This window comes from Notamacropus eugenii, chromosome 4 (genome assembly GCF_028372415.1).
Source record: "Notamacropus eugenii isolate mMacEug1 chromosome 4, mMacEug1.pri_v2, whole genome shotgun sequence".
NCBI lineage: Eukaryota > Metazoa > Chordata > Mammalia > Diprotodontia > Macropodidae > Notamacropus > Notamacropus eugenii.
This window is the reverse complement of record NC_092875.1, coordinates 279,757,786-279,770,915: the sequence shown is the minus strand read 5'-3', so window position 1 is coordinate 279,770,915 and position 13,130 is coordinate 279,757,786. Positions and strand designations below refer to the sequence as shown.

The following is a 13,130-nucleotide window of genomic DNA, read 5'->3' as shown; positions in this document are numbered from 1 at the left end:
AATTCAGGGCTTAATTAGCACAATGCTTGGCACATAGTAAGCACTTAATAAATGTACTGACTTAAAACAATTCCTTATTTTATAAGTTGAAGGCAAAGTTGAAAAGCTATTTTTTGAAGATAGTAGATTAGCAATAAAGAAATTATATGCAGACTCTTCTTACTGTAACAATAACTCCCTCAACTGTAAGCAATGATTTGGAAATGGATTTTAGCTAAGGTAGCCTGGTAGAGACGATGACTATAATAAGCTCTTCACAGCAGTTTCCAGTAAGATTTGTCCCCACAAAAAGCATTATCCAGAGCCTGAAACTAAACAAGATGCTGACCAAGAAATTTAGCAACCAGGAAATGAAAAATGGCCAGCTTGTCTATGAAAGAAGATCTAAACTGTGCAGAATAATTGTAGTGAAATGAATAAAAATCTGATGTAGTACACCTTGTCATGATCAATGATTTCAAGACTGCTTCTGCCAGGAGTGTCAGAATGTCATTGTTGTTGCCTGTTACCCTTACGCTAGCAAAGATAAAAGTCAAGATCCAATCCTAGCCAACTTTGTGGAAAACATGCTATTTATAGCAAGAGGTAATCATTTAATCATTATGGATTTTCATACTTCTCTATTTCAGGACTTGGATATCCAACAACCAAACTTGCATTATGATCCAGCCTGTTCTGAGGTGGTTAAAGTAGAAAGTAAAGTAAAATTCACTAACCAGAAAACCTGTACTATTCTAGAACCTGATGCTAGTGGAATTGTTGATTGGTTGAATGTGGACTCAGACCTGACTAACAATGAACTTCAATAAAATAGACAATGGCACTGTGAAAGATGTCAAGTACCAAAAAGACAATAAAATAAACCAATACTTGTCTTACTACCATGCCATAATTAGCTGGAGCCACCAAAATTTACTCCATCCTTATCCATGAAATGTTGTCTGCTTAGAGACCACAGTCACAGTCAAAATATACCAACTCAGGATGACAAGATACAAACACAGGGGATTATTATCTTTGTGATTCTTTCAGAGTCCACCAAGACAAAACATAATGTAGAATCTTTCTCTTATTTATTCACCTTAGAGCTATAATAGATGTGTTACTTAACATTTCACGCTTTCTTTTCACCCTAAATCAATAATATTAAACAATCTGTGTAAAAGATACAACTGGGTGTCCTAGGGTATCACTCATTTTTTTTTGCCTGGTCACATCAGGTTTATTGGAGCTGATCTTATCTTGGATGTAGGCCAAATGTTGGCATTCCCACAAGTCCCTCCACAAAAGCACATTGAGGTTTTTTAAAACTGCTTCGGGCTTTCATTAGTTTAAGTGAGCCTTGAAGAACTAATTGCAATTTTGTGGAAAGTATACCTGGCACAGCAGCAGTGGTAGAGGTTTTTGGTTTTTTTTGCAGGGGCATACAAACTGAAAATATACTCATCACTACCACAAAAACTCCAATAACTGACTGCTCCTCAAACTATAGCAAGAATCTCAAGTTACTTCAGAAATACTTTTCTTGAGTATGGAGTGCACTGAAAAGCAGGAAAAGGGAGCCTTCCAACACAAGGAAGTTGTGTGTTTGTTTAAACCCTTAAGTCTTGGAAGCCACTGTGTAGTATTAAGGGGGGAAGCTCAAAATAGGGGCTGTCTAGGGCCAGAACCACTTTTGTTGGGAAAATATGTTTAAGAACCGTGGCTGCCTGCTTTGGGATTATGAATTCAAAGCTTTACTAATAGTACAGTCGCTTTCGCACTTTTAGCCTATGGTCTGCTTCTCACAATACAACTACTTGACTTTTCCTAACCCTGATATTTTTCGGGGTAACTACCTAGCTGTTACTTGTACTCATATTGCTAAGAATGATAAGATTGAAGTTACAGCACTGTGTTCCATGGTGTATTCAAAGTTGCAGTAACAGGCTGGGGCAGCTTGGTGGTGCAGTGAATAGAGCACCCCAGTGCAGGAGTCAGGAGGACCTCAGACACTTGACACTCACTAGCTGTGTGTGTGACCTTGGGCAAATCACTTTACTCCAATTGCCTCACCTTGGACCATCTCCAGTCATCCTGAGGAATATCTGGTCACTGGATTCAGATGGCTCTGGAGGAGAAGTGAGGCTGGTGACCTTGCACAGCCCTTCCTCACTCAAAACAAAGTCAACTGAAAGTCATGTCATTATTTCTCTGATGGCATGGTCTTCTTCAGCAACAAAGGACAAACACAACAGGCTATGCATGTGTTTAAAGTAGAAAATGCATGATAAGAATGATGACCGATATCTTGGCAGGTTTGGTAAACCCTTGAGGTTTCTGTGTTCAGTGAATAAAACCTTCATTTTATTAATATTTTATTAATTTTGTGGAATAAAACCAGGTGGACATTGGTTTCAAGTATGTATATACCTTCTGTTACTGAACATCTGAGCAGATGCCCTCCTTTACTAAATGTTTGAGCAAGTACCCTGGTACTCAATTCTCTGCTACCAAACAGTCATTCAGCACTAAACAAGTGATTACGGCAACATTTTCTTCAACTTTCACGACTTCAATTACGAGTTACTAAACTTAATTAGTATGAAAAAAAACCTCTGAATTTTTACTTTCTTGGGGGACATGTTTGTTTAACTTTAGCTGTTTCCTATAAAACTATACAGTTCATCCGTAAAAGATCTGCTACACAAGTGAAGTAAAAGTTTTGAAAGGTTCTCCTGAGACACAAAAGTTCAAAGAAGTATCCATCAAATTGTATGCCTCTTGACCGAGCTTATCTAAGTTTGGTGGTGATCATTAGAAGGTTGGCCATTAGTGATAAACATTTTTAGTCACAGCTCAATTCAAATATTAGGCACCTAATATATGCAAAGCACTCTGCTGGCCATATGGGGGGCATGAAGACAAACAAAACTTTGGCATCCCAAAAGCTTATAGTGTATTGAGAGGGTAAAAAATATACAAAGGTTAAGTGAACTAAAAAAATATTCTGAACATGTTAAGAAAACCCTAAGCAAAGGAAATTAAGAATGGCTTCACATGGGAGGGGGTGGCTGAGTCTTGAAGAAACTGAGGATTCAAAGAGATAAAGGTAAAGATAATGCATTTTGAGCATGGGAAATGTTGCAAAGACTTAGAAGTAGAAGATGGAATAATGAATAACAAATTAGTGGCTGGAATAGCAAGTACAAGAAGAGAAGAAACATGGAACCTCTAGAAAGGTACATCAGACTGTGAAGGACTTTAAATGACAGGTTGAGAAGTTATATTTATTCCTAGGGACAATATGGAGAGCCAATAAAGGCTTATTCAGCACAGGAGTGGCATGATTAGACTTATGTTTTAACAATATTAATTTGGTCATCTTTGGAGGATGCAATGAAGAGGGGGAACCAATAAGAAGGGTAACATAATAGTACAGAGTAGAAATGATGAGGAATTCTATGGCAGTGAGTCAAGAGAAGAAAATGAGAGATGTGGTATTTAGAATATTAGGAAAACAATTAGATATGTAAGGTGATAAAAGAGTCAAGGATGTTACTGGACACAGATACAACATTGTGAATCTGAATGATTGGTAGGGTAGTAGTATTGGAAACAGAAATATCTAAGTCTGGAGGAGAGAAAGACTTAGGGAGACATGATGAATTTGAGCTACTGGATGGCACAACCCAGTAAAGATGTCCAAAAGGAAGTTTACAATGCAGGAATTTCCCACAAGCTGCTATGCTTGCTTTAAACTCCATGAACATTATGCTTCTTTCAGGATAAAACTCATTACCAAAAATCTAATCATCATGGAAACTGCTTCAGCTTGCATACTCCACCCCTCTTCAGGATCCTCAGCAGTTTCTCCCCTCTGTTTCAAGGGCTAAATAGAGGACAGAACAAGAAACTCCTCCCAAATCCTCCCTTTATAGAAGGCACAGAATTCCCATCTCTTCATTTCTTATGAAATGCTTAGCTAGGTTTGGACTGCATGAACATCAAACCACGCCCCCTCCACCCTTTCAACTTCTTTTTATGTACTGTCTTCCCCCTTTGGATAATAACCTCAGTGAGAGCAGGAACTGTCTTTTTCTTATTAGTATCCACAAAGCAGTTAGCTCAGTGTCCAGAACACCACAGGCACTTTGTTTACTGACTACTGACTAAAGCTTTCAGGGAATCATAAAAACGCTTTGGACTGTTACTATCAGCATAAAACTGAATTTCATCTGCCTTCTTACTGAGCCAGGAATCCTGCAATCTCTCTAAGCTTTGCTTGTACTTAGCTTTTGATGGAATTAAATGCTGCCTTCTTAGAGGTGGATGAACTATCCTGCTGGTAAATCCTGTGGAGTTCTCGTTTTTCATTTAGCATTCTGAATTTCCCGATTATTTTCATCAAACCAGTGTTGGTGTTTGCAAGTATTCTGGCCCACATGAGCAAATGCAGTCCTGTATGCCAAATCTCTGAAAGCTGCCCACTCCTTTTCTGCTCCGCTGTTGCCAACTATGGACCAAAAACCTATGGTGCATCACAACTACTCAGAGCTGATGGAGCCACAATGATTAGTGATAAGGACATGATCTCAGGGAGATGGGCTGAACACTTCCATAGTGTTCTCAACAGACCATCATCAATCAATGCTGAGGTCACTGATCATTTATCTCAGGTTGAAGTCAATCCTTCCTTAGCTGAACTTCCAACTCAAGAAGAGGTTTTGAGGGCCACTATGCTCTTTTCATGTGGCAAAGCACCTGGTGCTGATTTTATTCCAGCTGAGATTTACAAGGTAGGGGGACCATTGCTCATACAAACACTGACTGAAATTTTTCAGGTTATATGGCAAGAGGAAGTTATCCCCCAGGAGTTCAAGGATGCCTCCACTGTCCATCTCTATAAAGGTAAAGGGAATAGATTGTCCTGTGACAATCACAGAGGGTCTCTCTCTTAGTCATTGTTGGCAAAATTTTTGCTAGAGTCCTCCTTAATAGGCTAATCCTTCACTTGGAAAATGGTTATATACCTGAGAGCCAGTGTGGCTTCAGAAAGGGTTGGGAACAGTCGATATGGTGTTTGCTGCCTGACAAGCAAGAAGAAATGCCAGAGGCAGAACAGAGGTCTGTACACAACGTTTGTGGATCTCACCAAGGCCTTTGACACTGTTAGTCGTGAGGGTTTATGGAAAATTATGTCAAAATTTGGTTGCCCAGAGAAATTCATCAATATTGTATGTCAATTTCATAATGGCATGTTTGCCTGGGTTCTGGGTAATGGACAATGCTCTTGTGCCTTCCCAGTCACCAATGGAGTGAAACAGGGCTGTGTGCTTGCTCCCATACTTTTCAGCATGATGTTTTCAGCCATGCTGATAAACGCTTTCAATGAGGATGAACACAGTATCAAGGTCAACTACCATACTGATGGTAAGTTCTTCAATTTGAAAAGGCTACAAGCCAAGACCAAAGTAGAGGGAGTATTGGTGCATAATTTTCTGTTTGCAGATGATTGTGCACTCAGTGCAGCCTCTGAAGCTGAGATGCAACAAAGTGTGGATCAATTCTCTGCTGCCTGTGCTAATTCTGGCCTAATAATTAATACTAAAAAAACACAGGTGCTCCATCAGCCACCATCACACCATCTATACATGGAACCATCAGTTACAACAAATGGAGAAGTTTTGAACGCTGTGGGTAAATTCACTTACCTTGGTAGTGTACTTTCCAGGGATGTGCACAATGACAATGAGGTTGATGAATGCATTGCCAGAGCTAGCTCAGTATTTGGGAGGCTCCAAAGAAAAGTTTGGGAGAGAAGAGGTATTAGACTGACTACCAAACTGAAGGTCTACAGAGCCATTGTGCTGACCTCATTGTAGCATGCATGTGAAACATGGACAGTCTACCAGTGCCGTGCCAGGAAAATGAATCGTTTCCATTTGAACTGTCTTAGGAAGATTCCGAGGATCACCTGGCAGGATAAGGTACCAGACACTGAAGTCTTTGCCTGAACTAAACTGCCAACCATTCAAACTATGCTTCAGAAAGCACAACTCTGATGGCCTGGCCATGTTGTTTGAATGCAAAATGTATGCTTTTTCTCATATAGATAGTAAATGACAGAAGTAGTGCTAGAGCTCAGGTCTACCATCACCCAATCTAATGTTCTTTCCATCACAGAATGCTGACTCTCTCTTAAAAAGATACTATGAAAAACCTACAATAATACAAATCTCATTCATTAAAATGTTTGCAATTGCCAACTAACCATCACCTAAGATTTCAGTAGAATTATCTACATTGAACCTATTACATATTTATCTATTACTATTACTTGTTATTATATATTTACTTTTTAGCACTCTTAAGCTTAAATGTCTTCAGGCTAATTCCTATCAATATCCATCATAGCACTAACACAATCTTTTTCAAAGTGTATAACTGAGTAATGGTACAAAATTTTGAGAACTGACTTCCCATAGAAAATGAATATTGAGCTTTCCCCAAAAATGCTGTCATTATAAATAAGATAAAAGTGTTCTAGGATAATAAGATATAAAGTTCTTTCCCCTGAAATAATCCCTGATAAATTATTTAAAACACACACACATAAATGTATGTGATAAAATTTAAAATAAAAGTTTACCAGAAAAATTACATTTAGCTAACATTATTATATGCATTTAATTACCAGGGTATAATCAGGAAAAATGGGAAAACTAATTTTTTCTTTAGGAAAACTGCATATGATTTTGTCTTGGTATAAAGTATATCCTCATGTAGGGCACTGAAGGCTTTTCTAAAAGAACTCTCTTAATATTAAAAAGGAAATGAATGTGCAATTTTTCCCTTCTTAGAGGCTTCTAGGAATGAAAGAGAGGTCTTTATCACCTCACTTTTCAAAAGCAAATATAATCCCTTAATAGTTTTTGTTACAAAATACAAAAGAGACCAGATGGGCGCCCAGTTCTTGGCTCATATTGTATTCTCCATAGTCAGAAAGCAAAAGGGTATTTAGGAAATCTTTCCCATTGGTTGGGGAAGTGAGAAGCTGCCCAGATGTTTGCCCCTAAAGAAAGGACATTTCCTATAGATGCTAATATGATATTCCACTGATGACCATTATTCTTCCACAAACTGCCCAACTACTGTTGAAAGAATTCTAACTGATTTAACTGAGGTCCCAGTTGTAGTCAGTGTGTATAATGGGAAATATAATCACACTGCTAGAATGTAATAATGTATTATTCTAAATATAAAAATTAGAATTCTTAAACAGTTGTAGTTTATCCAGGTTAAGAGCCATAATCTGAGTATCACAATACCAATGCTTAATCTTAGAGGTTCAATGATTTTATCCATGCAGACAATCACTCTGCTCATTCAGAAAAAAATCACCCTGTGAAATGAGTTTTACAACTAGGGGCAGAGGGGAGTAGAAGGAGAAGGGCATTTGACAGCCAGTCATTTAGTGAAGAAGCATTCGGAATTTAAACTGGTCACAGAACATATATAATGTCTGTTGGCATACATTACAGTTTGGTCTCCCAGAGCATAACCTCCTTCACTTTTTCTATCTAAAACCCCTCAGGATTCAATAGAATTCAGTTAAACAAAACATTAAGTACCTACTTAATATCAGGCACTGAGGATACCAAAAAAAAAACCAAACCCCCCTCTCCCCGCCAAAACCCCCCAACCCAACCAAAGCAGTTTCTGTCCTCAAGGAGTTTACCTTCTACTGGAGGGAAGCAATATATACACAAAGAAATAAAATCAAAATATATTCATAACTGATATATCACAAACTGATATAGAGCAGGAGAGAAAATTAACAACAAAGGGAGAATCAGGAAAGAACTCTTGAAGTTGACACTTAAGTTGAACCTTGAAGTTCCGCGCTTTCAAAGTCAAGAGGCAGAAGATAGGGGATCATGAAGAGGATAAGGCAAGGAGGCCAAAAAGCGTATTGGGAAACACAGGTTAGAAAATGTCAACAATAAATTAAAAGGAATCTGAACTTCCAGTAAAGAAAAAACCAAAGAAGGTCTAAAAGAAAAGAGAAAAGAAACACAGTTCTCCATGGCAGAGAGGCAGAATGTTTGTATACAGATATAGTCACTATATTTTAGTTATTGTGATTTTTTTTTTTAACATGAGAGGCTTCAATCTGGAAGGGGGGTGGGAGCAGAGAATCACCCCATCCCCAGAAATGATTTTTTTTTCTTAAAGGAGAGAGAATGTTGATTAGATTGAGTTAATTAAGGACTTTAAGTGGTAGAGGAATTTATATTTTATCCTAGAGGTAAATGGAAACTACTGAAACTTCTTGGGCAAGGTAGTGTTTTAGGATGATCAATTTTGCAGTGCAGAGCAGAGGCATCAGACATACTGACCTAAAACACTCCTGAGTGCCACAGGAATCAGATTAAAATGTAACTGAGAATTATTTAACAAAATAAATAAAAATACACTAAAACAGATAATATTAATATGTGGTTTTCTAAGGTATTATATGGCCCTGAAGGATCCTTATATACAGTTTCTAATTGAGTTTGATACTTCTAGTACAGAATGAAGGGACTGCCTGTGGGGGGAAATAATTAGGATACTATTAAAATACTACAGATAAAATTAAACCCATTTTAGATTTTCAGGCTAGTCTATATTATATAATTATATAATACAACACCCCAACACACACAAACACAGACCCGCACCCCTATAGATCTAAAGACCCCCATCTCTATCTCTAACTTTGTTTCATGCCCTCCTGCTTCCTGAAGAATAGTATATGAAGAAACGGAATAAAATAATTAGGATATTAACTTTTAAAAAAGATATTAAATAATTCTTACTAAAAAAGTATTCTTTAAACATTATATAGACTTTATTCTATTAAATTATTATTTGTAATAAGAGATGGGAAAATGGTCTCCAGATCATATAAACAAGTCCAGACATCTAAGAATAAATATTTTAAAACAAAGGAGAATGAATCAACATCTGATGAGGCAGACCATCTTGTGGATACCCAAGAGAGCAGAGAACCACAGTAAGATGTTCCTGAATGTTTTGAGAGAAACCTTTTGAAAGCATTCAAAGAGAAAAGGGTGAATGCAGAAGTTAAATAGAAGATATGATGGTGAAACAGGCCTGAAATATCATGAACATTAAATTTCATAGCACTTTCCCTATAAGTGAATCGTTTTTTAGTAGGATTTAATTGCAAAATGACAGGGCATATAAAAGGAAAGTTGGGAAGAAGATAGAAAAGAATATGTGAGGTGCTCTAATCAAATTAAAGTTTAACAATGAAGGGAAAAGAAGTCCTCTAGTCTTGTGGGAAGAGAAGAGCCTACAGTTAGAATGGGTAAGGAATTGAAGGGAAAGACTGAAAACAGTGGAAAAGGGGGAAATCTTTTTACTGCTAAGAGGGGGTCACACTGAAGAATGCTCCTATGGAGGAAGAAAGGTATTTTATAATAGGCTGTGAAGATCATACAATGGGTAGAAATTGTTATTGGGCTTTGTGGGTAATGAATTTAGTCCTTTTCTCATTTTATTTAACAAACCTTCTTTATTCTTCTGAGAAAGCCTAATCATTTTGCAAAGCAAACATAGTAGTACTACAACGAGTAGTACTATACAAGTATAGCACTATATTTATTAGCTGGCCCATAGCCTCAAAGAATAACATTAAAGTAATATAATGTTAATTGATCTATGGATTTTTAAATGAAGATTTGTTGTGGCTATAAACATGGTATCTCTCCAGAACCTTTGGTGCATGTTGTATTCATAAATGCTATAATATTTTGAGTATTTTAAAGTCCTTTTTCTCTTAAATACCTGGACTGTGTGGGGGTGAAAGGGAGGGAGAGGAGAGAGGAGTATTCTAAAATATCTATTCTCAAAAGAAAAAAAAATGACAGGTGCTTTATTGACAAATAAGCTGAAGTTTTGTCAAACAGAAGAATTTCCTATCAAATAAAAATAATCCAATTTAACAAGCACATATAAATTTATCTATATACCACAATGTTCACTTCATTTCTACAGATTCTAACAATTTTCAAAACGTGTTTCAGTTTCCATGGAATAGAAAAAGTTAAGGCTAACTTAATTAAGTCAATGTTAATAGCACCACCCATCTTAAAAATTTAAAAATCTATTATCTTTATGATAATCAGATTTTAGGTTTATGGTTAATATAAGCCAATACACAGATTTTCAAAAATACATTTTGCAAAAATATGAGTTTAATAACTACCTTAACAGTGATCATATTTCATATAGCCATAAATCTGAAGGCAAAAATTCCGCTTTCTCTTAACAATTTAAAGAAGACAAAAGATAAATGTCAAATATACTCAGGCAATAAAGGAAGAAACACAACAATTACCCAAAGGTAATTATATCAAGACATACCTCTTTCAATTTTATTATAAGTATGCACACATTTTTATTGATACATGCTAGCTAATCCACAAAGGACTTTTAATTTATTAATTTTTTTTTCTGGCAGATAGTCCTCCAAAAATGTTAAGGCACACTTAAATGTAAACTCCACGATGTTCACTTTAGATATGACTGAAATTAAGGAATTAAAATCACAATGCAACTAATGCTATTATTACCTAAGTAGAATTTGAAATCATACAATATTAATTTGGGCTTAAAATGTATCCCACTTTAGGGTCATTGTGATCTAATTGGGGAGAAAAATGCAACTTGGGGACTTGTAATCAGACACCTATCATTATTTCTTTGTCAATGGAGCAAATCCAAGACAGATTGATAACAACTGAAATTCATTACTATCACCATCTGGATAGTGTTGAGGGTTCTTTGAAAGAGGTAAAGAAAGGTTAAGTGGTTTTTGCTCAGTTTCTAAAGATCAGGGATAAAACCACCACTTTTGGTACCTTAGGATGGGAGCAGTACAGAATAGGTTAGTAATTTTAAAAGATGTTTTAATGATCACAAGACTTAGTTTTTTGTTTGCTTTGTTTTAACTAACTGGAAGGTCAATGAGAGTAGGGATTCACAGTAGCCCAGTTACTGTGCATCTATCTTACTTAAGGAGATATTATTTTTCAGGCATCTTAAGAAGTGCTAATTTTAGTTTTATCATTAAGGTAATGTTTTGGTGTCACTAATAAAAATTTAGAAAAACAATCAATAGTTTACTCATATCATACCCAAGAAACTATACTTCTCAGTGAACTACTATTAGAATTGTAAGCCTATTAATTGGTGAACCAATTTTGTCAGGTAAGAGCTCTAACTGAAAAGAGGAAGGTAATTAACAGTACTGGAAGTAAAACTATGAAAAAAGTTGAAAAGTACTTAAACGATACCTTCATCTATGAAAATCTGGACACTTTGAAGTGATAAAGATTTGACTAAGAAGAGAAATGCTTAATTTTTAATATTATTTCGTACAAAGTACATTTTTAAAAGAATTGGCGTTTTTTCTTGGTAATTTCTGCATTAAAATTCCATATTTGCATTTTTAAAAGGTAAAAATTCAACAAAACAGAAATTTTATGTAACTTTCAGAATATGAGTATCATTAGTCAGCAACCGTTCAAATAAAATCTGACAGCTATCTAAAAAGTTATATAAACTACACAACAGCTTAATCCTAGTGACAAAATTATATTCCTTAAAATGTCTTTTATCTTTACCTTTTATTCCCAATAAGCATAATGACCATGTTGGAATTGGAATGCTGGCGAGCATCTTCTAACCAAGTTGTCAGATGGTTGAATGTATCTCTCCTGAATGCAAAAATGAAGATTAAAATACTTTTAAACTGTTTCCTGACAAAATACTATACAATAAACAGCTTTATGTTACATAATTTCCTACTAATACGGCATCACTGATATTGGTGAGCATTTGCTTATGAACTATCACATCTGGAATAGATTTCAATGACCTGTATTTACAGAATTCCATTTATTAAATTTCAATTTGTAAAATGTGTGTGCTGAACTTTAGAAATTCCTGACTGCAACATCTACAATGACCAAAATGACTAATTAGGGAATCATTATTTGCATTACTCCAAGGGTTCATCACTGTGTGTGTACATATAATATACAGTGTACATATATACACATACATATAATAATATTTTAGGAATGTAGCAATTAAAAAAAGAATTGTCCTTTTTTTTGTTGATTGTTGTTTTTGGAATGGATCTAGTGGTATGGTAATTTCACTGGTGCTAAGAACTCTGTGATATAAAATTGATCTACTGATATAGGTCCTGTGATTCCTATACCAATCATAACTTTACAGAATTGCCCGGAGCACTGAGATTAAAGTGACTTGCACAACTAGGGTCACAAAGCTAGTATGTATCAGATGTAGGACTGAATTCTTCCTGACTCCAAAGCTGGCCCTCAAATTCACAACTTATGATGCCTCTCAGGTCATGAACAACATCTACATTTATTAAGAACACATATTTCTATTGATATTAAAAACAAAATATTTCTATCCCCCTCCAAATTCTCACCTTGTAATATCATACACTAGTAAAGCCCCTGCTGCACCTCTGTAATATGACCTTGTGATGGAACGGAAGGACTCCTGCCCTGCCTGTGAGGAAAGAAGAAGGTGACAGCTTTCCTTTAATAAATTGTCCTCTACAGCTTCATAAGAAGAATCGACAAGCATATTATTCACACATGAAATTTGGGATGCATAGGTAAGAGGTGAATGAAAGAAATGACAATTCTCCAGTGTTTGAAAGAGAAACCACATAAACCACCATAGCATAAGCCATACACCCCTCCCCATCCCTAGGAACAAGACCTCTAACCCTTTTTTGGCAATCCCTGACAACCCAATTTACTGAATGGTTTCACAATACATGAATCATTATTAGAGCACAGAATGGACTCCTAGCAACTAAGCTCTGAAGACAAATTTGAAAGGAAGCAAATAAGCCAGAGCTTCACATTTGAATTCAATAACCCGCTCCCTGGGGCAGCTGTTGACACTAGAATAAATAAAGCCCATTGTAAATAAATGATGAATGACATCTTTACGCCCACCATCTGCTGGTGTAAAGGTTGTTGGAAGGCCAAGGATGCAGATTTTATCCGTTATATCATAAACTGCAGCCA

At 36.1% G+C, this 13,130-nt stretch overlaps 1 protein-coding gene across 1 annotated transcript in view; it reads right to left on the bottom strand.

Moving 5' to 3' along the window:
- Positions 1 to 13,130, bottom strand: part of RAB2A (RAB2A, member RAS oncogene family) — a 119,711-nt gene that overhangs the window by 42,588 nt on the left and 63,993 nt on the right. The window contains exons 4-5 of the mRNA XM_072604657.1: positions 12,518 to 12,600; positions 11,679 to 11,771 (exon numbers count right to left, since the gene is read on the bottom strand). Of these exons, the coding sequence (XP_072460758.1) occupies positions 11,679 to 11,771; positions 12,518 to 12,600 (176 nt within the window). The remainder of the gene's footprint in view (positions 1 to 11,678; positions 11,772 to 12,517; positions 12,601 to 13,130) is intronic.